Genomic DNA, 27,688 nt, shown 5'->3' on the forward strand with positions numbered 1-27,688 from the left:
CAAGTAGACCTACCATTTGATCCAGCAATCCCATTACTGGGCATATACCCAAAGGAACAAAGGTCATTCTATAACAAAGACACATGTACCTGAATGTTTATAGCAGCACATCACAATTGCAAAGATGAGGAAACAACACAAGTGCCCATCAATTCATGAATGGATTAGCAAAATGTTGTATATGTATACCATGGAGTATTACTCAGCTATAAGAAATAATGGAGATACGACATCTCTATGGTTCTCCTGGAGGGAGTTGGAACCCGTTCTATTAAGTGAAGTATCCCAAGAATGGAAAAACAAGCACACATGTACTCACCAAAAAATTGGTTTCCCTGATCATCAACTGAATTCACATCTGGGAATGATACCAATCAGATATCAGACTGAGGTGGGGGGTTGGGGGAGGGGATGGGTGTATGCCTACATGATGAGTGTGTTGCGCACCGTCTGGGGAATGGTCACACTTGAAGGTGCTGACTCGGGGAGGGGGGTGTGAGGAGTGGATGGGTATATACCTCCATGATGAGTGCAATGCGCACTGTCTGGGGAACGGACACGCCTGGAGCTTTGACTTGGGGGGACAGGCGGTATATGGGCAACATATGTAACCTGAACTTTTGTATCCCCCATAATAAGCTGAAATAAAAAAAATGATAATGGAAAAATTAAACATCCACATGCAACAAAATGAAGTTGGACCCCTAATCCAAATCACACACATACAGAAATAGTAAAAATGGATTATATACCTAAATGTAAGACATGAAACTGCAAAATTTTTGGGAAAAATATTAGAGCACCTTTTTGTGATCTTGAGTTTGGGAAAGATTTTTTTAGATATTACACCAAAAGCACAACCAAGAAAAGAAAAAAAAAATAATCAATTATACCTTATCAAATTAAAAATATTATTTGAACATAATAAATATTAAAGGAAAAATTCCTTATTGAGAGAAAATATTTTAAATTATATATCAGTTTAAGATCTAGTAGAATCTCTTACAAGTTAGTAATAAAAAAGTTTACCAATTAAAAATGGACAAAGTATTTAAATAGACATTTTTCCTAAGATGTAAAAATTTTAATGTATAATACGGTCAACATATTATTCATTAGGGAAATGAAAATCAAACCACAATAATAAAATAATCAACACACACTAGAATGGTTATACGCAATACAGGAGTTCAGAGCATCTTATTAGAATGTGTTTCCTAAAGGGTGGGTGTGCCTTACTAAATTTTACTGAACTTCTGTTGCCCTTGGCACAGTGTGGTGTACATGATTTAACATAATAAATGCTCCCTGGTTAAATTCATGAATATCTGGAATGTCCAGGTTTGACTCTCTCAGAGTTAGGCTCTTTTTTCACCAGCCCAGCCAGAATTCTGCCCGGCCAGAGTTAAAATGCTTGTGGTTGTCACCTAAGGTGGCAGAGGGTTTCCAATATATATGAGATAAGTGTCTTCTAGAGAATTTCTCCTCAACAGAGATCCCTGTTCAGAATGCTAATAAATGCTTCTTGTGCCAACTTGCACCTCCTGATATTATCAATGATCTCCATTATGAGGTGGTCAGAAGAAGAAAAGGGGCTTTGAGACTCCCTCATTTATTCACCCTGCACCAGGTGCACTGGTCGGCCCACCATATGGTACTGAAAATGACCAAGTGGTCCCTGATCCCCTTCCAGGAGCCCAGAGTCTGAGGACAGCTGGATTAAAGCAAGGACATGTGAAAGAAAAAAGCAAGTGCTGTATTGAAAATCACGTAGGATGTTGGGAAGGAGGGCTGGGGAGTAACTGCATGCAGGGACCCAAATGCCTCACTAAGGTGACACTTATGCTGTAACCAGAATGACAACAGGTAGCCAGCCCTGCACAAGTCTGGGAACAGTGTGTCAAGGAGAAGCCACCCCTGGTACAGAGACTTACAGGTAGATGTAGCTGTGGGAGAGATTAGAAAGGGGCCAGTGGGGCTGGAAGGGGCCTGGGGAAGAGAGGAGCAGAGGGAGGGAGGATCCTGGGGCGTGAGACATGAGGGGAGTGACCTGCTTCTCTCTGACAACACTGCCCCAAGACATAGTACTTTTAAACAACTACTTAATATCTCATAATTCGTGTGGACAAGAATCTGGGCACAGTATAGAGGGGAGCCTCTGCCTCAAGGTCTCTTGTGAGGCTGGGCTGTGTTCTCAGCTGAAGCTGGATTGGGGGAGGATCAGTTTCCAAGCTCACTCATGTGGGTATTGGCAGGATTCAGAGTAGACAAAGATCCTGGGCTCCCCCCCGTCTGCTGGCCTGGACACTTCCTCAGTTCTCTGCCATGTGGGGCTTACCACAGGGCAGCTCATAGCCTCAGAGCTTGCCTCCTCAGTTTCAGGAATACAATAGAGAAAGAGAAAGACAGGGACAGAGAGAGATTGAGGAAGGGAACAAAGGACAGAGTGAGTAGGAGGTAAATGAAAACTTTTTGGTAATAAAATCTTAGAAGTTACAATAGACTAACTGCCTCCCATAACTTGTATGTTGAAATTTTAACCCCCAACATAATGTACCCCGCCTCCCATGGGTGTTAATATCTTTTTGATTTTTTGCTAATCTGGTGTCTGTGTGGCAAATGAAATGATTGTTCCTTTCATTTCCAGGTTTCCAAATGATACTTGTGAGTCACCTGTGGGTTGTTTAATATCTAACTTGAGTTTTGTCTTCCTTGAGTCATCTGTGCAGATCCTTGGCCCTGTGATGGGCTTTTTCTCATGCTGGAGTCTCCTGCCATTTTCCCCATTGCCAGCTTAGGATTATTGTAGCTGTTTCTTAAGGATCCCTTTATTGCAAAATAAAGGGAAGCAATCACGTTTCTTTAAGTCAAAATGTTTCTTCTAGAGTGTCTTTTGCTGTGCATTGTACCTAAAATGTGAAGAAAATGAGGCTTCCCCAGGCCCTTCCCCTCCATGTCAAAAGCAGATAGAGCCTCTGGTAGCATAGAAGGAATTTCATGCAGCCCTCACTGCACAAGATTCTTTATTCTGATCTGTGGGCTGGTGAGCAGCTGGCTGCAAATGGGGAGTCACTCACACTGGACACCATAAGGAGGTCATGTCCACAGAATGTGAGATGTGATGCCCTCCTAAAGCCTATGCTTTTCCACCCCTGTAATAAAAATTTTTTTGAGGACTCAGTGGAATGATGGTTTTCATACATACAGGCTATTAATGCAGGTGGATGCTATTGCTTTACAGCTGAAAGAACATCATGGAAATTCCATGAAGGTATTTTACTGGTGCAGGTCCTTGGGCTCACTATGCAATAGAAATTAGCCAGAGGCTGGAAGAGAGCCACAAGCAAGGCTTTATTGGGGCTTATGTTCAACATAAGTGAGGCAGCACAGAGGAAATGTTCTCTTGCTAAGTCCCCAAGGGAAGTTCAAGGAGAGTTTTAAAGATGCTTAGGTGGGAAAAGGATGGTGTGTGAGGAGGTAAAAGTGAAGATTTTCTTGTGCCTCTGTAGCTCTATTACATGCTTCTTCTTCCATTGTATGTCCCATTAACATGTTAAATCTCCAACCCTGGGTGTGATTTTTAGCATTCAAGTAGGAATAAAATGAGTTACAATCAAGGCAAGTTCAGTGTGGGGGTCCTGTTTGGCTTGAGGAGGTTAGATCTGGATATATCTGGTTCCTTTGCAGAGAGGTTCTTCATCTAATGTCAGCATCTTGTTTCAGTGGTCTCGAAAAAAACTTTACCCAAGACACAGATTATTCAGCCTCTCTCCATACATGGGTATGGGCTGAGTTCTCGTGGCCACCCCTGTCATGTCAAGTAATATGCAAACAGTTATTAAAGGATGTGCCACATTGTTTACAGTTGTAGGATTTCTCTCAGTATGAATTCTCTCATGTATAGTAAGGTAAGAGCACTGGTAAAGGCTTTGCCACATCATTCACATTTGTACGATTTCTCTCCAGTATGAATTGTCTTATGTTTGGTCAGGGTTGAATGCTGGATAAAAACTTTGCCACATTCTTCACATTTGTAGGGTTTCTCTCCGATATGAATTCTCTTATGTCTGGTCAGGTTTGAAAGCTGGATAAAAGCTTTGCCACATTCTTCACATTTGTAGGGTTTCTCTCCAGTATGAATTATCTTATGTTTGGTAAGCATTGAACACCAGTTAAAGCTTTTGCCACATTCTTCACATTTGTAGGGTTTCTCTCTGGTATGAATTCTCTTATGTGCGGTCAGGTTTGAAAGCTGGATAAAAGCTTTGCCACATTCTTCACATTTGTAGGGTTTTTCTCCAGTATGAATCTTCCTATGTGTGGTCAGGTTTGAACACTTGGTAAAATCTTTGCCACATTTTTTACATTTGTAAGGTTTCTCTCCAGTATGAATTCTCTTATGTGTGGTCAGGTATGAACGCTTGATAAAATCTTTGCCACATTCTTCACATTTGTAGGGTTTCTCTCCAGTATGAATTCTCTTATGTGTGGTCAGGTTTGAACGCTTGATAAAATCTTTGCCACATTCTTCACATTTGTAGGGTTTCTCTCCAGTATGAATTCTCTTATGTTTGGTAAGCATTGAACACCAGTTAAAGGTTTTGCCACATTCTTCACATTTGTAGGGATTCTCTCTGGTATGAATTCTCTTATGTGTGGTCAGGTTTGAAAGTTGGATAAAAGCTTTGCCACATTCTTCACATTTGTAGGGTTTCTCTCCAGTATGAATTGTCTTATGTCTGGTCAGGTGTGAACGCCTGATAAAATCTTTGCCACATTTTTCACATTTGTAAGGTTTCTCTCCAGTATGAATTCTTTTATGTGTGGTCAGGATTGAACACCAGTTGAAAGCTTTGCCACATTCTTCACATTTGTAGGGTTTCTCTCCTGTATGAATTCTTTTATGTTCAGTAAGATGTGAGCAGTGGGTAAAGGCTTTGCCACATTCTTCACATTGGTAGGGTTTCTCTCCAGTATGAATTCTCTTATGTGTGGTCAGGCATGAAGGCTGGCTAAAAGCTTTGCCACATTCTGCACATTTGTAGGGTTTCTCTCCAGTATGAATTCTCTTATGTCTGGTAAGTATTGAACACCAGTGAAAGGCTTTGCCACATTCTTCACATTTGTAGGGTTTCTCTCTGGTATGAATTCTCTTATGTTTGGTCAGGTATGAATGCTGGTTAAAAGCTTTGCCACATTCTGCACATTTGTAGGGGTTCCCTCCAGCATGACTTGACTTATGATTAGAACGGCTAGAGCAAGATTTGAAGACTTTGCCACATTCTATATATTTGTAATGCTTCTCTCTATTATGAATTCTTTTATATTCAGTAAAGTGTGAACATTTGTTAATGGCGTTTCCACATTCTTTACATTTGAAAGTTTTCTCTACAGTATGTCTTATCTTATGTCTATTTCGTTTTGATAATTTTCTGAAGACTTTCAAACATTTATTACATTTGACGACTTTGCAATGGCTAGCTGTTGAAAATTGGTTACATCCATTATGACATTCTTCCTGCACCTGGCACGCACCCACAGTTTCCCAGTCTTTCCTTAAACTTAAATTATGAAGTCCAGAGCCTTCATAATTTCTCAGCAGCACTTTTTGGAATGAATCTTTCAGGCTTTTCCCTGGGAAATGGTCTTGGGTGTAATGAGAAGACAGAGCTGAAAGAAATAAAAATAACAAATTATCCCACTTGTTTTTTTTCAGCCTTAGGTGAACATCTGTTACAAATCTAACATATAAAATTATAGCAAGCACATTATCAAGATAGTATAGTAAAGTACCACAGGCCCTAATACAGTTACAGTTACATAACATTAAAAAAAAATATACTGACCAAATTGCTTCTGTGTGAATTTTAAAACCAATTAAATGTTTGCAGCATCCTGGGAGAGCACAATGCCAAAAGCCACATAGAAGAGGAAGAAAAGTTTGTTACATTTATGTACCATTGCCCTTCCTAATATTGATATAGCATGGTTTATATGGGTTTAAAAAAATCAACTCCTGGATTCTTCCCAAAGAGAGAAAGACAATTGTGGCACATATATATATTTGGACTTTTAGGGGCCTTTCCAGAGACTGGTTAGTGTCTCCCATAACACAGAATGCTGAACATAATTGTGTTGTGCTTTGGAAGGTAGACTGGGTTTGCTGAAAACAAAGGCAAATGACTGTTACACCAGCAGAGAGACTTCAGTACAAGTGGCATACAATAGGTGTAGCAAATTACAGGGCCTTAAAAAAAAACATGGAATAATCACTTTACTTGGAAAATAAACATACAATTCCACAGAATAAACATCCTGAGAATAGATTTGGGAGGCTCCAAGAATCTGTAGCCAAGCAATTCATATCAGAATCTCCCAGGACAAAGCCATTTCTTAAAGAATGTGACAGATGAATTTTTATTTAATCCCCAAATATCAACCAAAGATCATAATATACACAAAGTATCAGGATATCCTAGCCCAATAAAACAGACAAAATAAATAATCAGAAATTAACTATAAAGAAATAATAATATATAAATTACCTGAGAAAATTAAAAAGCCCCATATGAATAGCGCACAATGAGTGAAATGAAATCACAGACAACTAAATGAATAGAGGAAAATTAGAGCAGCAACCAAAAGTATAAAAGAAAACAAACTGTGGAACTCAAGAACACAAATAGAAATGACTGAGCAGTTCTAAAATGTGAGAAAAAGAACTAAGAAATCAAGAAGCTCAACACACTTTAACTAGGATAAACCAAAAGACCCATAACAAGACATTATAAGCAAAGCTTTGAAAGTCACAGAAAAAAGAATCTGAAAAGCTGCAAGACAAGAGTGATGTGTCATCTATGAGCTTGCTTCTATGAGAGAACCAGTGCATTTATCTTCAGAAACTTTGCCCTGCAGAAAAAACTGGGTTACATAGTCACAGTGCCTAAAGAACAAAAACCACCCGGCAGAAATACTGTATCTAGCAAAACTATCTTCCTAAAAGAAGAAAATATAAAGATTTATCAACATAACCAGATGCTGAAAGAGTCTGTCAGCACTAGGTCTGCCCTACAAGAAGTGCCAAAGGAAGCCCCTTTCACTGAAAATAAAATGATGCTAGAAAACAACACAAAATTATATAACAATAATTAACTGAAGAGGGGATAGGGCAAGAGGGCCTACTAGAGACCTCACTTGCTGGAGCACCCCAGAGGGAAGAAAGTGTTTTAGATAAAGAAAAGGGAGGAATGGGCACAGCTCATGTGTAGTTTGGAGGAGGTGCCAGAGCCCGCTGCCTACTTCACAAGGGGAAACTTTGAGGCAGAACACAAAAAAGGAAAAATAAAAAGACAAGAAGAAACTGGTGAGAATCAAACCCCAGTAAAGGAATAAGACAGTACTGCGTTTCTCCTTCCTACACACCTTTGGTGATCAGCAGGCTACTGAGTTGTATGTGAGTGTTCCCACATTTATGCGCATGGGCACTGCTGCACCCACTGAATCGTGTGGAAACAGGAGTGGCTCTGGAGCTTGGATGTTTCATGCAGGCTTCCTTCCAAGGAGGACGACTGGAGGAGCCAGGGTCCTGGCTCTATTCCTGACTCTCTTCCTCCTTCCCCCACCCACTGCAGCTGGGAGGGCAGCCACCTCTCATCACCTACAGTGTTCTCCACACCTTTACCTTTGGGGACCAGGGGTGCCCAGTCTGGGAGTTCCCTGCCTGTGGTACTCTGTGCAGACACATGCCAGTGAACAAGACACACAGGCTGGATCCTGTGCCCCCAGAACTTGAGTGAATTCCCAGGGGGCACAATGGAGAGATTTGAGAGACTGACTTGGTAGGCAAGGGAGCCCACATGGGAAGAAATGATGCGAGAGTGCAGTGGGGGTTTGAGCCAGAGAAATCTGGTGAAATGCCCGTACCCTCACAGGAAAGTCACGCTGTCAGACTCGAGTGGATCCCCCAGCATAAAGTTCCCAGCCTGTGTTCCCACTGTGGCTGAGTGCAGTATGTTTCTGTGCCCAATTGCAAACAGACACTGGAGGGAGCCCCTCAGGGCAGGGGTAATGAGAGACGGGCAGAGCTCACTCCAAGGGCCCGTTGGTGAATTACAGACAGCTCCTCCCCCATAAGCAGTCTTTTTAGTTTTAATAGATCTTTTTGACCCTCTCCCAGTGGCTTTTCCCAGGGCCCTGGGATAGGACTTTGAGCCCTGCCAAGACTTTGCAGAGCCTTCCAGGCTTGCTCAACCTAACCCCACCCAGCCTCACTCTCCCACTCTCCTCTGTTGTGGTGGAGAGTAAGCAATCCCCTGGGGACTGCAGGCCCCTCCCACTGTCTGGGATAGTCAAATGCTTCTCCTAAGTGGCTGAAGCCTATTCCAGGCACAAAAGAACCCCTCTGCACTTGGCTCTTTCCTGCAAGCATCAACCACTGACAGGGAGAATGACCATATAGCCATTACAGCACCTACTGACTCAATCCAACAAGGTGTAGCCGACTCTTATAAGCACCACCCACCTCAGAGCTTAAGCCAGGGGTCCCAATACAATTCACACTACTGGGAAGAGGAGAAGACAGCAAAATTGAAGTAGCACTGCTTTTTAGGAGAGGAATAAAGGTTGCAGGCAGCTTGAACTGTGAGGAGTCTCCCCCAGCCACTGCAGACCTCTGGGCTCATTGGGGAGCTGCTCAGAATGCACACTGCACAGGAGAGCAGGGGACGATGGCATGGAGGCAGAGATAAAGGAATCCTTATACACTGTTGATGGGACTGCAAATTAGTACAACCTCTATGGCAAACAGTATGGAGATTTCTCAAAGAACTAAATGTAGACCTACCATTTGATCCCACAATCCCACTACTAGGTATCGACCCAAAGGAAAAGAAGTCTTTCTTTTTTTTTTTTTTTTTTTTTTTTTTAGACAGAGTCTCGCTCTGTTGCCCTGGCTAGAGTGAGTGCCGTGGCGTCAGCCTAGCTCACAGCAACCTCAAACTCCTGGGCTGAAGCAATCCTCCTGCCTCAGCCTCCCGAGTAGCTGGGACTACAGGCATGTGCCACCATGCCCGGCTAATTTTTTCTATATATATTTTAGCTGTCCATATAATTTCTTTCTATTTTTTTTTTTAGTAGAGATGGGGTCTTGCTCTTGCTCAGGCTGGTCTCGAACTCCTGAGCTCAAACGATCCGCCCACCTCGGCCTCCCAGAGTGCTAGGATTACAGGCGTGAGCCACCGCACCCGGCCAAAAGAAGTCTTTCTATCAAAAAGACACCTGCTCTCAAATACTTCTTTCAGAACAATTCACAATAGCAAACATGTGGAATCAACCCAAGTGCCCGTCAATTTATAATTGGATTAATAAAATGTGGTATATTTCTACCGTGGAGTACTACTCAGCCATAAAACAGATCAATTAATGCCTTTTGCAATCATTTACATGTAACTTGGGACAATTATCCTAAGTGAAGTATCTCAAGATTGGAAAAACACCACATGTACTCATTATTAAATTGGAACTAATTGATGAGCACACATGTGCACAGAGGAAAGTAAAACTTGGTGGAAATCAAGCAGGGGGTAGGGGGCAGGGGGAAGAAGGAGAGAAACAAAAACCTGCCTGATGGGTACAATGAACAATATTTGGGTGATGGGCACACCTGTAGTCATGACTCAAGCATTACAAGTGATTCATGTAACCAAAAATATTTGTATCCGCTTCATATTCTGAAATAAAAGAAACCCTGTCTGGGAAAGAGATGCAATTACATCTAAATAAAGTTCTGCAGTATTAGAATAAAGGTTCAGAAAATGCTCTTAATCATGCTTTAAAGTTTATAAGCTAAAAGCACAAAAATGATCAGAAACATCTGTTAGACTGGGTGCAGTGGCTCATGCCTGTAATCTTAGCATTCTGGGAGGCTGAGGCAGGAGGATCGCTCAAGGTAAGGAGTTTGAGACCAGCCTGAGCGAGAGCCAGACACCGTCTCTACTAAAAATAGAAAGAAATTATCTGGACAGCTAAAAATATATAGAGAACAAAATTAGCCAGGCATGGTGGCTCATGCCAGTAGTCCCAGCTGCTTGGGAGGCTGAGGCAGAAGGATTGCTTAAGCCCAGGAATTTGAGGTTGCTGTGAGCTAGGCTGACACACAGCACTCTAGTGCAGGCAACAGAGTGAGACTTGTCTCAAAAAAAGGAAAGAAAGAAAGAAAGAAAGAAAGAAAGAAAGAAAGAAAGAAAGAAAGAAAGGAAGGAAGGAAGGAAAGAAACGAAACATCTGTTAATGGATATACAGTGCAAGAAGATACAATTAGAGACATCAATAATAAATTTAAGGCAGATGTAATGAAGAAGAATTTTTGTATACAAGTAAAAAAGAGTTGTTACTTACAAGTTTAAAGTATATTGTTGTAACTATAAGAGCTACTATGTAATCCACATGGTAACCACAATAGAATACCTATAGCGATATATTTTTAAAAAAGAAAGGACCAAAGCAAGTCACTACAAAAATCAATGAGACACAAAGGACAGAAAATGAGGAAAAGAAGGACAAAATACCTGCAAGAAGCAAAGAAAACAGTTAATAACATGGCAATAGTAAGCCCTTCCCATTCAAACAATTATTTAAATATTTATAGACTAAATTCCCAATCAAAAGAAAAAAATTGAGTAAAGGGGTTTAAGGAAATTCAAAAAGCAAGATCCAACTATATTCTCTTTATAACAGACTCACATTAGATCTAATGAAAAAAAATGGACTGAAAGTGGCAGGACGGAAAAACACACTCCATGCAATGGTTAAGCAAATGAGAGCAGGAGAGTCCCAATCATATTAGGCAAAATACATTTTGAGTCAAAAGCTGTCCTATTCCATAAAACACACTACTTTATGCCAAAACTGTCACGAGACAAAGAAGGACACTAAATAATAATACAAAGTTTCATTCACTGGAAACCTATAATTTATATATATATATAAAATGTTTTTATATTTGGGATCCTAGATCCCAAAGCTCTTATAAAGGCACTTAGAGTGTGAGATATATTTTATATATAAAACTATTATACACACACACACACACACACATATTATAAATCAGGGTTCCCAAATATATAAACGTATAGGTAAAAAATGTATATAATTTTCTATAGAGATATGGCTGATTTGTATTTTAATTAAACCAGACATTGATAAAGTGTATACAGGAAGCTGCAATTTCAACCAAAATTATAATGTGTAGGTAAAACAAAACACACAATAAACTTACATCAAAGGACATAACTTAAAAAAGAAATGCAGTAACATGTCATTGCAAAACAAGAAATGTTTAGATGTAAAATTTGATATAGAACAAAATAGAAAGTGAGACTGTACAGAGAGAGTGACATTAACAACATGGTGAAATAGGAAGTCTCTTACTTTTCTGTCTCCCCACAGCAACTAAAATTTGGCAGCCATCCATGGACAAAAGTGACTTTATGAAAGCCAGGCACAGTAGCTCAAACATGTAATTCCAGCTACTCAGAGGTGAAGGAAATAGGATCACTTTAGTCCAGCAGTTTGAGACCACCCTGGGTGGTATTAGGAGAGCCCCATCTCAAAATCTAAGTGTTTTTATGAAAGCTTTGAGATACAGGAAGGAGGTTGTAAAATAATACTAAAGCCCAAGACCAAAGAGGGTCATTTTGAGAAGGCAGGCCCTCATTCAGGTGGTAAACTTGAGAACCCTTGGTCTTGAATACAGACCAAGAAATGGCTCACTCCACGTGGTACCACTGAGAATTCTGAAGTGACTCTATAAGCAACTTCACCTCCTCCCAGCCATGGTCTAGGGATGATCCTCCCTCTTCAGAGGCCTGCAGGGAATGTCCATTTGTGTCCATGGAGGCAGGCCTACAGACCTTGGCACTCACTGTGGTCTCTGAAGCAGCTGTACCTCAGTTCCAGTTCTCTCAGCCACAGTGCAAGGCCAGTGCTGCACACCTAGGGACCAACACCGTGCCCTGGGGAAAACCTCTCACATATTCAGTGGGAGCCACACCCATACATATACTTGACACCCTCCCCACCATATGCAGACCCAACTGCAACTTCCCGCCCAACAGATCAAAGTCCCGAGGGCAATCCAGTCTGCCCAGGAACAAGACAGAATTGACAATGGTCCAAGCACCTAGTAACAGACCCACTAAAGGGAAGCATCAAAGCTGACCCAGAAGCAGCCTTGTAAGCCAGCTAGAACCCCTATTCTTTGCAAGTCCAGAGGAGAACCCAGCAAGCTGTGGACCCAAAAAGGAAAGATCTTTACCTGCTGAAATTGGTTTCTGAAAACTGGATGACACATTTGGTCCTTCAAATGCACAGACACAAATGCAAGTCTGTATTGTATACACTTTCAATCCTTCTATTTTATCATAACATTGGAAGTCTTAGGCAAAAATATTGGAAAAAAAATTTTGGAAAGCCATCAAACAGAAAAGAAAAAAAAATCACTATTTATACATGACATGATCTTCTATATAGACAACCCTAAAGAGTACAAAAAAACTGTTTAATCTAAAAAATGCACTGAGTAAATGAGCAGAATATTAAATTAACGTGCAAATGTCACTTGTGTTTTCATGCAGTAACAAACTATCCAATAAAAAAGAAAATAATCTCATTTATAGTAGCATCAAAATAATAAACATTTTAGCACTAAACTTAACTAAAAAGGTGAAAGTGATGTACACTGAAAAATATAAGTTGGTGATGAAAGAAACTGAAGACACAAATAAATGTGAAGATTTCACAGGTTTATATACTAGCAGAAAAAATACTGGTAAAGTGCCATATTATGCAATGTCATCTAAAGATTCAATGGACTCCCTATCAAAACTTCAATGGCATTTTTTCACAGTAATAAAAAACACAATCTTAAAATTTTTATGGAACTACAATATATTGTCAGTAGCCAACATAATACTGAGGAAGAAGAACAAAGCTGGAGGCCTCATACTTTCTGATTTCAAACTAATTTCAATACTATACTAATAAAAGCAGACTAGAACATGCATTAAAAAATGATAAAAAAAACCAATGGAACAAAACAGAGAGCCCAGAAAAAAATCCATGCATGCAAAGTCAACTCATCTTTGACAGGGGCACCCAGAGCACACAGTGCAGAAACTATAGTCTCACCAATACTTCACTACTTGGTGCTAGAAAACCTGGATACTCACAAGAAAAAAATACAATTACACCATTTCTTGTATACCATACCCAAAAATTAATTCAAAATATAGACTTATATAAAGCACAAATCCTTGCGCCCGATCCGGTCTGCTCTGGGAAGCTAAAGCACAAATCCTTAAAAATCATAAAAGAAACATATGGAAAACCTCCTTGATAATGACCTTGGCAATGAATTTTTTGGATACAACATTAAACATGTGACAACAAAAGTAAATATAAATAAGGTGGACTGCAATAAACTAAAAAAGCTTTTGTACAGCAAAGAAGATAATGAAACAAGAAAACATAAAGGATGGGAGAAAATGGTTGCAAACCATATGTCTGATAAGAGACAAAAACAGTAATAATGATAATAACCCAATTGAAAAATAGGAGAAAGACTGAAAAGATCTTTTCCCAACAAAGACATATAATGGCCATACGTATATGAAAAGATGCTCAACATCACTAATCATTAGGCACTTCAAAATCATGTTAAAATACCACTTCATACATGTTAGCATGGCTAATATCAAAGAGTAGATAATAAGTTTTGACAAGCATGTGAAGAAAAAGAAATCCTTTATACTGTTGGCGGGTTGTAAATTGGTGGAGTTATTTTGAAAACCTGTATGGAGGTGCTACTCAAAATGAAAAATTAGAATTGCCATACAATCCAGCAATCCCACTTCTGTGTATATAACCAAAGGAAATAAAATCAGTATTTTTCACTGGGTGTGGTTGCTCATGTCTGTAATCCTAGCACTCTGGGAGGCTAAAGCGGGATGATTGCTTGAGCTCAGGAGTTCGAGACCAGCCTGAGCAAGACTAAGACCCCATCTCTACTACAAATAGAAAAAATTAGCTGGGCAACTAAAAATAGAAAAAACTAGCCAGACGTGGTTTTATGTGCCTGTAGTCCCAGCTACTCGGGAGGCTGAGGCAGGAGGATGGCTTGAGCCAGGAGTTTGAGGTTGCTGTGAGCTAGGCTGATGCCACAGCACTCTAGCCCAGGAAACAGAGTGAGACTCTAAAAAAAAAAAAAAAAATCAGTATCTTTAAGAAATATCTGTACTCCTATGTTCCTTGCAATATTATTCACAATTGACAAGATATGAAAACAAGATGTTTGTAATATTCTGAATGGATAAAGAAAATATGGTATATATACACAGTATATATATATATATATGATCTACTGAATATTACTTAGCCACAAAAAATATTATTCAGCCATTTCATCAAACACAGATGGTCCTGAAGGACATTACGCTAACTGAAATAAGCCAGGCACAGAAAGACAAATACTGTGTGATCTCCCTTATGTAGGGAAGCTAAAAAGATTGAGGTAGGGAATACAAATGTGGTTTCCAGGGCCTGAGGTGGGGAAAATAGATGTTCAAAGGGTGCAAACTTTTATCTGATGAATACACTTTGGAGACTTAATGTATAGCACCATGGCTATAGTTAATAATAACTTGTATCCTGAAATTTGCCAAGACAGTAGACCTTAAGTGTTCTCAATACCAAAAAAAAAAAAAAAAGGGATTGTGAGGTGATAGGTGTATTCATTATCTTGATTTTATCAATCATTTCACAATGTATACAAACGTCAAATAATTATATATAACTTTTATTTGTAAAAAAATGTTACATATCCACACACACACACGTGTGTGTGTGTGTGTGTGTATAAATGAGACAGTTCCAGTGAACTTCAAACTAAAAAAGAGAAAACTATAAAATGACAGTGATTAAAATATAAAGTAAATAGTGGGAGATTAATATATGCTCAGCAACGTTCTAAGCTTCCCAAAGACATACTATATTTAAGAAATGCAGAAAAAAGGTACCTTAAGCTATATTAAAGTTGAGGAATTTGAGCATATAGAGTTTAAATTATTTATCATAGTTGATACAAAAACAGAATTTTGAAGTAAAAGAACATTCGATGTCCTATACTTAGAGAGTTCTGATAAATTACTGAGTATGGATTTTCTGTAAAATTATATTTAAAGCCTCCATAGGGTAGGAAACCATAAAGCAGAAAACATACCACATCTGTTTGTGGCGTCCCTGGGATACCTGAACCAAGTACTAATGTCACAACTTCACTCACACATGTCAGATATGATGCAAAAGGAAAATGAAAAAATTGTTTCACAGAGACTTCCTCAAAAATACACAGATATTACACAGATGTCCTGAAAGGCAACAGAACAGGACTCAGATCCTGCTGTCCCTTGTAAGCCACGAACAGAACTTTGGTTCTCACTGTAACCTTCAAGGAACATCACTGACGGGGAATTAGTGCTTAGGAAATTAAAAAACAAAGACAAGACGTGCCCTTATGTGAGACCCAGGGAAAGAAACCCAGGCTTCTTAGAAATCATTTTCATTGAAGCACAGCTCCCCCAACCCCATTTTAAGGTCTGGCTTCCTCCTTAAATTCTGGACCTCTCTCCCCTGTGCCATCTGCTTCATTCTCTCCCACCTACCTGGGTATTTGGCTACTGCAATGTATTTCGTCGCCTTCCAAGTTTCCTTTCTTTGCTCCAGACAGGTGATCAGGTCTGGTTTAGAGACAGCAAGACCTATTTTATTAGAAAAAATTCACATGACTCTCACTGGGATTCTCCAATTACCAATCTAGTACTGTGCACAGTAGAGAAAACAGAACATATAGAAAAGTCTAGAAAAATAATCCCCAAATACTCCTTCCTGACAGAAACTTTAGAATATGTAGAAAGCACTTAAAATTTGTGGGTTCTTAGCTCCACTACCCAGTACTATGGAATCAAAAATCGGTGGTGGAAATTGCATTTCAAGGTATGGGCAACAATATTTTATGCCACTACGTTTCTCCAATTACTACTAATGTAGAGTGAAAGATACAGATTTGTAGCTCAAAAAGAGGTAAGATTAATGTCAAGATAGAACACTTTGAATATTTTCTTTTCTATATCAAAAATCCCCAAGTTTTAATTGGAAACAAGGATCAAAAACTCATTCATGCACAGCAGAAACTCCCAGAAAATAATTTACAAAAAATATGAAATTATTAGTGTGGAATGGGAATGGTGTATTGAAGTTATCCTCACCTACGGAGACCAGGTTTGTGTAGTTCTCTAACATCACATCTCTATACAAATTCTGCTGAGCAGGATCCAGGCATTCCCACTCCTCCAGAGAGAATTCTATGGCCACATCCATGAATATCAATGGTGCCTGGAAGAAAAAAATACACATACCAAGGAGCCATGGGCAGAGATAATTTCAGTCCTGGTGAAATGAGAGAGTAAAGAGAACTGGTTCTGACTTATACGAGTAACTGGAATTATCCCATAAGATAATTTTAACAAAAAAGTATTTCCTAATGTATTCTGTAAGTCTGGGGAAAGAGGACAGTATAACATCCACAAAAACAGTGCAGATACTATATTTTTTAGATAATGCAGCATAAAAGTAAGGCCACCCACACAGCCATGGGCATTTTTGAGTGCCTTATTTACATCATACATGATTAACTTGTATATATTTCTCTGATAGAAAAGTCATGGTGGGTTAGAAGGTACCTCTCAAACAATGAACGGAAGATCTGGTTAAAATGCAGAGTTTGATTCAGAAGATATGGGATGAAGCCTGAGTCTCTAGCAAGCTCATGAATGATGCCAATGCTTCTGGCCCACGAGGATGTTTTGGCAAACATCCACCAAGTGGTAGAGCCCGGGTTTATCCCAGTTTATCAGACCAGTAAATAAAGATGAGAGCCTTCCTTTTCCAAAGCAAGCTGTATGAAACAGAATCTAAGAACAAAGGGGAACTTCCAGATTCAATGTGATGGTTTACACACATATCCCCAAGGTGTGTATTAATGGAGAAAAATAATTTATAGTGGAAAAAAATCTGTTAAGGAGCACCTTAACTAATTGTATAAAATTAACTACCATAATAGAGCAAATTGGTATCAGGTGCTGATTCACATAGGTGGAAACAACATCATTGCTGTGACAATAGTGGCCAAAAAAAGTAAATCATAATTTGAATCTAATCATGAGAAAACATCAATTTTATGCAAACCTCAAGCTACGTGTATCTCCCATGATTTATAATCTCTAATAGTGTATGTAAGGTCTTTTCTTAGCATCCTAGAAAGCAAGTCTTCTCTAATTATTCTTTTTTAAAACTCTTGAGTTATTCTAGGCAATTAATGTCAGCACTTTAAGAGCGCATTTACTTCATCCTGTTATGCACAGAGCTGATGGAGCATCCACATGGAACCTAAACAGTTTCATGTTCCCCTTCCACACAGATACCCAAGGACCTGACCCTATCCCAAATGAGAATCTTAGGCAGCCACATGATCCCATGTTTGACAGCCACAAAGGGAACATTTTCTATATTGCAGCTCATAAACTTTTTGAGATGTGTTCGTGGCACATAAGGGGCCTGGATGGAGAGAATGAATAGAAAGCTCTGCTATACAGGGAAGATTTTTCAGAGCACCTTTACCATTATAAGAAAAAAGGACAAAAGAATCATTGAAACAAACTCATTAGGCCAGAACATCACAAGAGAAAGAAAGATTTTCATTCTAAACACATGACATTTCAGGATGACACATGAACATGGTTCTGGACCTGGGACCTGTACATAAGAACCAGCCATTTCTTCCTCTTCCTTCTCTGGAACTTTTTCTCAGGTGAGAGGATCTGGACAAATCACATCTGCATTTTGATAAAGTGCCATCAAAGGCATCAGCACAGGCCCTTCATCTGCTACGACTACACCCACAGGCAGAGGGACCTTGAAGTGCAAAAAGTCCACCCTTCCCTGTCCTTCATCACACAGTCATCAACATGGAGCTTCTACATGGAGACCAATGAGTGATTTCTCTCCCTTCCTGCCCACAGGTGCCCTCCTCTACCACAGACACCAGCAATACCTGCTACAGCAGTGGGCACGTGGGCTGGGCTGTGCTGCCCTGCACCACACAAACCCTTGCAGAGAAGGCTCTGTGAGGTCCCCGTGGAACAAAGGCTGAACTCAACTTTCATAAATATATCTGGGAGCCCTTGTGCTTGACTCTGGACTCACTTTAGCATCAGGTGGGGCACTTAATTAAAACCACATAGATGCTCCAACCCCCACAAATAGAATCTGCAGGGAGGGCACAGGTGATGGTGTTTCTTCAAACTGGACACGTGATCCTAATTGGAAACTGGGGCTGAAAACACTTAGCTAAGCATTGCCTCTCAGCCTTTATTGTGCATATAAACTATTTGTTATTCCAGGCCACACTAAGTCATAGGATTTTGGGATTACAGGTGTGAGTCACCACCCTGGGCTTCTTTGTACATTTTATAACATACAATAATAAGCACTTTAATAAAAAACACTTAAGTTTTTCTGCAATTATATTAGAACTAGCTAAATATTTATTCTTAACAAGGTAAAAGCAATAAAGACAAATTAAAACAACTCTTCTGTTCATAGATGGCCTTTGTGTGCTGACAACAAAACTCACAACATAAGGAAAATGGCCCAAATGAAGCAAAAGTCTGAGCAACTTCCTCGTCTTGGCTACATGATGCTGAATTCAACCATTTAACCATTTGCTCTAGACTGGACAGGAGGAACCATGCCTGCTTTACTTGTTCCTCTAATGCTAATATGAAGTGGAAAGAATTGATCTATCAGTTTGTGTCTCAAGACCTCCTCCTTGTTTATCACTGAAGTACCAGGAAACTGCAGCAACTCCAACCTGGACACCAACAAGGGGGATTCTTTTCTATGCGAGGAGGAACAAACCTTGGATGACTTATTCCTCTTCCTTGAAATGGAGGGGAATTATATCCTGTCATCCTGACCCCAGCATGGAAGGACATCCCCAAATGTCCACAAGCCTCCCACATGCTGGTGAGAGGGTCCCCAGTGAGCTTGGGCTGATGTCCCCATGCTGATCCAGGCAGGAGAGAATCAGGCTGGCTCTGTGAGGTCAGCAGAGAAAATGGAAATGCCCTGGTAGGGCAGCTGATCCTGGATCCAGGTGTGACATAACCTGTCCTTTATCGACTAACTGTTAGGTATGAGGAAGGAGAAGAACACCCTACTCCAGTAACCGTACAGGAAGCTGTAGTTGTGATCGTGGCTGTGAATATTTTGTGGACCTGGCCTCCCACAGCTGAGGTGCTTGTTTACACTTACAGATTTTGCCACTAGATTCTATTTACAACAGGAACCCTTCATACAACTCTAAGATCTCACTGGGCAATATCTGGAAAACTTGAAAGGCCTCATTTAGTAAAGGCTGGCTTCACAAAGTCTATGTTGACTTCTCACAATGCAGAAAATGTTTCCGTCAGGTTTTCTGTACAAACTCAGTCCCAGGACTGGCCCTGCTTTGTGAATCCCAGGTAGAGGCCAGCCTTACGTGCGGATTACAGGTGGAATCAACCTGGCTCTGTGTTCTTGGGTGATACAGAATGAGGGGGAACTAGAAGCTGCTCACGGAAGCTGCTCTCTCACGTCCTTGTGATCATGAGGACCTGGATTCAGAATTTGCAGCTACAGATTTAGGTCTTGCAGGAATAGGGAAGCAGCTGGTGCCTCTACATATTCATGAGTATTTGGGAAAGAGGAGGAGAGGGAGTTACGATTCTCAGGCCTACTCAATGCACATGTGTCTACCTGGCTGGGTTTGCAAGCCCAACAGACTCTGGATAAATTTCAGGTCTGAAAATGCCAGAGTCATTGACAAACAGCTGGAAGGGATGATTGCTGTCTTGTAACATTATTTTTGTAGAAATCTGGCCAAACTGCTCTAGACAGCAGATTGCAAATAGGCAGAGAGACCATTCTACATGTAGATATTGGAGGCACCGTGCACTTTGTTGCACAATTGTGAGTTACTACTGGAAGGCCAAGAAAGAAAGAGCTCTTTAGAGTGAAGCCTGGTGAGCACTTTATATTTTTTCACCATGCCTGGTAATTCTTAAAAGTGTTTGGAAAATATAATTAAAAACAAAATTGTTTTCAAGCCCAGAATAACTCTCCACAATGGTAAAACAGAAGGAAAACTTTTGCTATACAATTAAACCAGAATGTACTGTACATCTCAGGCAATCTGATAAGAGATTCCAAAGACATAAAGAAAAGTCAACATAATTAGTCCTCAAGTAGATTTGTCAGCACCATTTTTCAAATGTAGTTCACCCAAAATTCACCTAGTAATAGGAAAGGCCGTGTGTGTTTACTAATGGGCTATATTCAAAGGAAAAAAAAAAAAAACCCTTTCATATCTTCATGACAGAAGACAACTTTGCAACTTGGAGCTAGGTGCCTACTACTGAGAGGTTCCTACTCTAAAAGAAACTGGGATACATGCAGATTTTTTTGACTATTTACATTTCAAAGCAGCGGTTCCTAGATTTTCAAGAAAGAAAATCCCCGAGCTAAAAAAAAAAAAATTACAAAAGACCTGTTAGCTCATAAAATAATTTACATATATTTCAAAGTGGCAGAGAAAAAAGTACATACAAAATTAAAAACTTTAAGAAAGAGAAGAGGGTATAATCTCATGTTTTTAAGTTGAAGGATCCAGTTGGTATTTTTCATTTGCATCTGCTCTTACAAAAACCATGTCAAGGGCCACAGCCTTCAACTCATGAGTATAATTCCAGAGGATGCTGAATTCAGGCACCAGAGGAGTAGCCTGAGTCACACTATGTGCACAAGAAAGAAGGTTTGTGGGGAAGAAAATAATCAGAAGAAAGACGACTGCTATCAAGGACCCAGGGGTGGGAGACAGTGCAGAGCTGGTGTGAGGACTGGTTGCTGCTGTAGAAGAAACTAGAAATCTCAGGACAATCCCTCAAGCTCCTTATGCAGAAGCAAAGGTCAGGCTTGGAGGCCGAGTCATGCAACACCTTACAAATGAATGGTTATTGCTAGCATTATGCATCAGCCAGATCATGGAGAGGTAAAAGGTTTTAGGGATATACATGGACTGCTGACACAGACCATTCAAACAAAATTCCTCATTGGCCTTCCATAAGTAAGGACTCATAAGTTGTAAGTTTTCATCTGCACTTTCAGTTTAGCTCCTAAAACTAAAGTCTGTTCAACTCCACAATAATAATGTTGATTACAAATTTATCTACCCAAGTGCATAACAGGAACAAGATCAACCTTTCTTCTACCTATCCAGGGACATCTACATAATTGAGTCTTCCTTCACTTCCCTTTTCTCTTCAAACATTCATTTTAGCTTATGTAATATGTAAATTTTCTGGGCCTCACAAGAATGTAACAATTTTTGCCTGGCTGCCCACACCCCTCCTCCTTTTACTTTCTCCATGTCACCTTTAAATATTGAAGTTCCCAAATCCCCCCTTGGAAAAAGTCACAGATTTGTCTGTGGTTTGGTTTTTCCCAAGCACATCCTTATATGGTGGCCCCATAAACCTCTATCAATTAGTATGTTTGCCCCAGTCGCTTATGTTGGGCTGTCAGTGCTAAAGATACTAGCCCAGGCTGGGATATGCTCTGGCATTCCTGCGTCCATGCAGGCATGGGATTATAATCAGGCGATCCAGCTGTAAGCCTGGATTGGTGGAGGGCCAGATTTTTCTGTAGATTTGGAGTCTGGGGGTGGAGCTAAACCAGGACTCCAGTGTGGATATTTGGTGGGAAACTCTAAGAGCAATGGAGCTGTGGTCTCCATTCCAGAGGGAGGAGACTTGCCTGGGGGGGGCGTGGCTCCATCAGTGCCTGCTGCACCACTGCATGAATGGGTGCGAATCACATGGGGCAACAAGTTGCAGAGAGGGATCTGAACCCAGGACTCCTCCTGTGTCCTCAGTCTGCTCTGACCCCAGGAGGAGATGCAGAGTCACGGCACAATACGTGGTGTGACAGCCCATGTGCAGGAGAACAGACTCTCCCTTCCCTGAGAAACATGACACTTCTCACACCAAATGTGTGGAGTCTGATGAACACCGACCACTTCTTTGGCACCAAATGTTTCTCCAAATGTCAATTCTGACACCACAGATTTCATACAGACCTCATGAGTTCAGGGCTCGGTCCTACCACACTGCACTCACTGCAGAAGCCAGTGGCAGCCCCAGGGGCCCATGCACAATTTTGAGCAACTGTCTATCAATAAGATGCCCCTGTGACCCCCTCTGAAGTTTAATAATTTGATAAAACTAGTCAATGAACTCAGCAAACCACATTACTTACATTCATCAATTTGATATACTATAAAGTACACCACTCAGAAAAAGCCCAATGGAGGAGATGCATAGGGCAAGGGAAAGCGGCGGGGGAAGATTTGGGCAGGTAATCCTGGTAAATAGTTGTGATGAAAGAAATCACACACCCTTTGTGTTCTGTAATAGCAGCTTACTGCCAAGAAACAACCTTCCCATTACAAAAGAGGTTATTACTCCTTTTTCAGCTATCACAAAGCCTGACATAGATTCTTTTTTTTATTTTTTTTTCAACTTTTTAAAATAACCTTTATTTTTTTTAAAGTTAATATATGCAATATAGGAAACTGAAAAACACAAGAAGCAAGGAACAAAGTCGTCCACAATCACAAGCAGTTTACAGTTGGACGTGTCCTTCTAGATCCTGACACATACACAACATCCAATTTTATGGGATTGAGATAGAACAGTATGCATCATGCTTTTTCACATATCATGAATATTTACCAATCGAAAATCCCAAAGCTATGTGAGTATTTTGGTAACCAAGAATACACTACACCCACTCAATCTGTTAGGAAAAAATGTAATCCTGCCTTTCTTGGGACAAAAATTTCATAGAAGACAAAAATGGCAACAGGCCTCTAGATAAAAGTACTGGCAGAGTTCCGATTAAAATACTGCATTCCCTTAATGCTCAATTTAAAGTCAAACACAAAGCAACAGAGCACACTAAGTGTAATGTTTCTAAGCCAATTCATTATCAGATGTTTACCATTAAAGTATTAGCAAGAAGATATGTTTCTATTGAATTACTTAATATATTCTTATAATATAGCCAAAAGGGATGCACGTACATCAATGGCTATCATCAAAATGTAAAGATGAACACATCTGCATACTTCTCTCCTTTCATACCTCCTTCTGCCCCTCTGCTGCCAACCTAATGAACACGTCCTGATATACACTGCTCAGAGGTGGTTTAACAATTCCATGTCCAAGATGCATCTTTTTTTATCAATTATAACAAAGATACTCACAAAATGGCTATTCACTAGTTCTACTTTTTATCATACATTGTCATTTCAAGACATCTCCAAAGCTTAGATGTTGCAAAATAATGAACTTTGTCCACAATAAACAGATACTTTACTAAAAATGCACATATAGACCAACGGTTATAATCTAAAGCCATCTTCTAGATATGGAGATACTAGCAAAGAATCCTTCCCTTCATCCTTCCTCTTCTTCCTGTTCCCCCAGTCCAGTGACTAAGTACAGGACTAAGTCTAGCTCTAAGAGGTGGATTAACAAAGATCACTCCCAGAAGACAGTCCTTCCTAAAAACTAACAAAAGGACATATATAAAGGGATTATTTAACTACCTCTATATTTAACATACCTTGAGCATTAGGCTTTGTTTATCCTTTAATAGACAGCAATATTAACTAAAATGCACATATAGAACAATGGTTAACTAATCTAACTCACTGGCACAGAACCCTTCTCTGCATACTTCCTCCTCCCCTCCCTCCACCACCCAGTGACAGCATACTCTCTAAGACATCAAGTTTAACAATTCCATTCCCCAAATGCAACCACTCCTATGAAATAACAAAAAACATTCAAAGGGTGTTACTTTAGCCCTCTACTTTTAACATGTTTTGTACTTTTAAACATCTAGAAAGACTAGATGTTTCAAATAGGACTAAGTTTTTCTCCACTATACACAGTAGCATTGAATGCACACTCATAACAAAAGCTATAATTTCAAAATGTCCTCTAAGTAGGAACATTCTAGCCTAGAGCTCTTCCCCTTCTTACCCTTTACCAACCCAGTGGACAGGTCTAAGCATCTGTAATGCTTAGAGGGGATTTTAACAATTTTACTTCAGTATTTTTAAGGACAGTCTTTTCTATGAATTTTAACTCCAAGTCTACTAGATGTATTAGTTTACTAAACTCTACTTTTGTCATACACTGGCAACCTCTTTACCTAGAAAGACTAGATGTTGTAAATTAGGACTCATTCATCCTTTATATACACAGCAAAGTAAAATAACATGCACAGACATAAGGGACAATAGTCTCGTCTTACCATAACCACATTGTTATAAAGCCCTTTTGCACTTTCTTCTCCTTCCTCCCTGAACAGCACAAATACCCTGTACTGCTCAGACAAGTGGTTTGATCAATTTCCAAAAGACAGTATTTCATCAATGTTAACAAAAGGATATCTACAAAATGTGTTATTTACTACCTCTACTTTTAACATACTTTGTGCACTTCTAACATCTAGAAAGACTAGATGTTTCAAAAAAGGACTTACGTTTGTCCTCTATATACACAGTAGTGTTGAATACACACATGTAACAATGGTTATAGCCGAAAGTGTCTTCTAAAAAAGAACATTCTGGTCTAGAATTCTTGATTTCTTCCAACTCCTCTTCACCAAGAACCCAGTGGATATAGGCACATGTGTCACTCAGATGTGATGTTATCATTTCACTTTCAGAAGTCCTTTTCAGAAAACAGCCTTTCCATGAATTTTAACACAAAGTGTACAAAATGTTATCTTACTAACTCTACTTTTGTCATACATTGGCAACCTCTTTAATATCTAGTGACCAGATATTATAAAATTGGGACTCATTTGTCCAACATATATACAATATATACAATACAAAGTTAAAAGGAATGCACATAACATACAGGGCAATGGATAAGCTAAAATTCTCTAGTACGCACAAGCAAAACACTTTTTGCAATTTCTTCCCCCTCCCAACCTCCCTCAACCTAGTGAACAAGTGCAGAGAATGTACTGTTCACAGAGGTGGTTTAACAATTCCACTTCCAAACACAGTATTTCCCATCAGTTTTTAAAAGCTATATACAAGGTGTTATTCTACTACTTCTACTTTTAAATACATCAAGCACTTCTAAATATCTAGAAAGACTAGATATTTCATACAAGAACTTGTCCACTATGTACACAGCACTGTTAAAATTGCACACACATAGCAATGGTTATAATCTGAAGTATCGTCTAAATGTGACCATTTTGGTCTTGAACTATTCCCTCCTCATTTCCTTCTCTCTGCCTTATATCCAGTGGACAAGTACAGGCATGTGTAATGCTTAGAAATGGTTGAACAAATTCATATCCAAAAGTAATTTACAGAGGACAAGCTTTCCTATGAATTGCAACACAAAGTGTACAAAATGTGCTAACTTTACTAAGTATTTTGTCATACACTGGCAACCTCTTAACATCTAGATATTGAAAAATTAGGACTCATTTGTCCATTATATACATTATGTACACACACCAAAACAAAATGCACAAAACATAAGAAAACTGATATCTGATAATGTCCAAGTATGAACACACTAGCATATTACCTTTTGCCAATTCCTTCCCTCCCACCTCCTCCAAACCATTGAAAGAGTATAGATGGTACTATACTGCTCACAGAGATGGTTTAACAATTCTATTTCCAAAAGACAGCATTTCCTGTGAATTTTAGCAAAAAGATATTTACAAAGTGATATTTTACTACCTCTACATTTAACATACGTCGGGCACTTCTAAACATCTAGGTAGACTAGATGTTTCGGGTAAGGATTTAATTTGTCCACTATATACACAGCAGTTTTGAATAAGCTGCACACATGTAACAGTTATAATTTGAAAGTGTCTTAGAAATATGAACATTCTGGCCTAGAACCCTTTCCTCCTCCACCAACCCAGTGGGCTATAATGCTCAAATTTTCAGAAGATGATCTTTCCTAACGAATTTAAAAACAAAAATGTACAAAATATATTAGTTTACTAATTCTACTTTTGTCATACACTGGAAACCTCTTTTAACATCTAGAAAGACTAGATGTAAATTAGGACTTGCTTGTCCTTTATATACACTATATACACAGGTAAGACAAAATACACAGACATAGGAACTATGGTTAACCTTGCCATCTTGCCTCACTATAAGCACACTGGCCTAGAGCTCTTCCTTCTCCTCCCTCCTCCCCTGAACCCCTGCACAAACACAATGTGTACTACTCAGGAGGTGGTTTGGCCATTCCCCCAAAAAATTTCATATGAACTTTAACAAAAAGGTATTCCGAAACAGTATTACTACTTCTACTTTTAACATATATCAGGCACTTCAGAACATCTAGAAAGACTAGATATTTCAAAAAAGTACTTAATTTTGTCAACTATATATACAGTAATGAGGAATAAATTGCACACACAAAACAATGCTTATAATATGAAAATGTCTTCTAAATATGACCAGTCTGGCACAGAATCTTCTCTTCCTTCTCAAGGTCTTCCGATCCATGTGTCGCTTCCAGAGGTGGTCTAACAATTCCATTTCAAAAAGTCATTTCCAGAAGACATTTTTTTCCTATTCTTTTCTTTTTTTTTTTTTTAACAAATGGACATTTACAAGATGTGTTATTTTCTAACTCTATCATACATCGGCAACCTCTTTACATCTAGAAGGATTAGATGTAGTAAATGTTTTCTTTTAAAAGGTTGGGGGAAAAGTTGAGAGCAGCTTTTTCATATTACATACACAGGCCTTCTTCTATAATCGGCCAGTAAATCTTCCCAAACGGTGGTGGGCATTTCCAAATGTGGTATTGTTTTTTTCTTCTGTCTGGTGGCAGAACGAAGACCAACCGCCTGATGGCCTGCTAACCGTTCCACCCGCGTCATCCCGGGCTCCGCTCATCTTCCAGGCCCGTTAAGGCCTTTGTCTGTCGTTGTCAGGACCAAGTAGGGCTCGCCCAGTTGGGGCAGCGCGGTCACAGCAAGACCAGGATCTGCGCCGCTCCACGGCCCAAGGAGGTGACCAAGCTTGCGTCCACAGACCGGCCTTCCCGGGCCCTCCAAACCCTAACGGCCCTCCGCGGCGTTTGGGCGGCCGCCATTGTTCTCGCCCCGCCACACCCGCCGCCGCCCAAAGGGAACGCGTTCTGGAGGCTTGGAGGGGGCTTCACTTAGGCCGGGCAGGGCTGGGCCAGGAGACCAGGCGGCCGGCGGACTCCGGCCTCAGAGAAGCCGCCGCCATCATCAGGTCACCAAGGTGGGGTTGGTAGAGACGTTCGCGGCTGCTTCTAGGCCTGGGCCTGGCCAGGGGGCATCCACGCGAGGGCTCCGGTTGTCTGCAGGGCAGAGGCCGCGGCCCATCCCGGGGGCCCCCCCAGCTCACCCGGAGCTGGAGGGCCTGAAAGGCCCAGAG

The 27,688-nt window shown here is 40.1% G+C and overlaps 1 protein-coding gene across 1 annotated transcript; it reads right to left on the minus strand.

The window, feature by feature from the left end:
• Positions 1-3,937: 3,937 nt before the first annotated feature.
• Positions 3,938-27,162, minus strand: LOC138380934 (zinc finger protein 737-like). The gene is made up of 6 exons (XM_069465360.1): positions 27,020-27,162; positions 20,852-20,942; positions 16,320-16,446; positions 15,717-15,812; positions 5,393-5,670; positions 3,938-5,236 (listed from the first exon to the last, which is right to left on the minus strand). The coding sequence occupies exons 1-6, from the start codon at positions 27,160-27,162 to the stop codon at positions 3,938-3,940; spliced, it is 2,034 nt and encodes a 677-aa protein (XP_069321461.1).
• Between the last annotated feature and the right edge of the window lie 526 nt (positions 27,163-27,688).

Source organism: Eulemur rufifrons, chromosome 2, assembly GCF_041146395.1.
Source record: "Eulemur rufifrons isolate Redbay chromosome 2, OSU_ERuf_1, whole genome shotgun sequence".
NCBI classification, from domain to species: domain Eukaryota; kingdom Metazoa; phylum Chordata; class Mammalia; order Primates; family Lemuridae; genus Eulemur; species Eulemur rufifrons.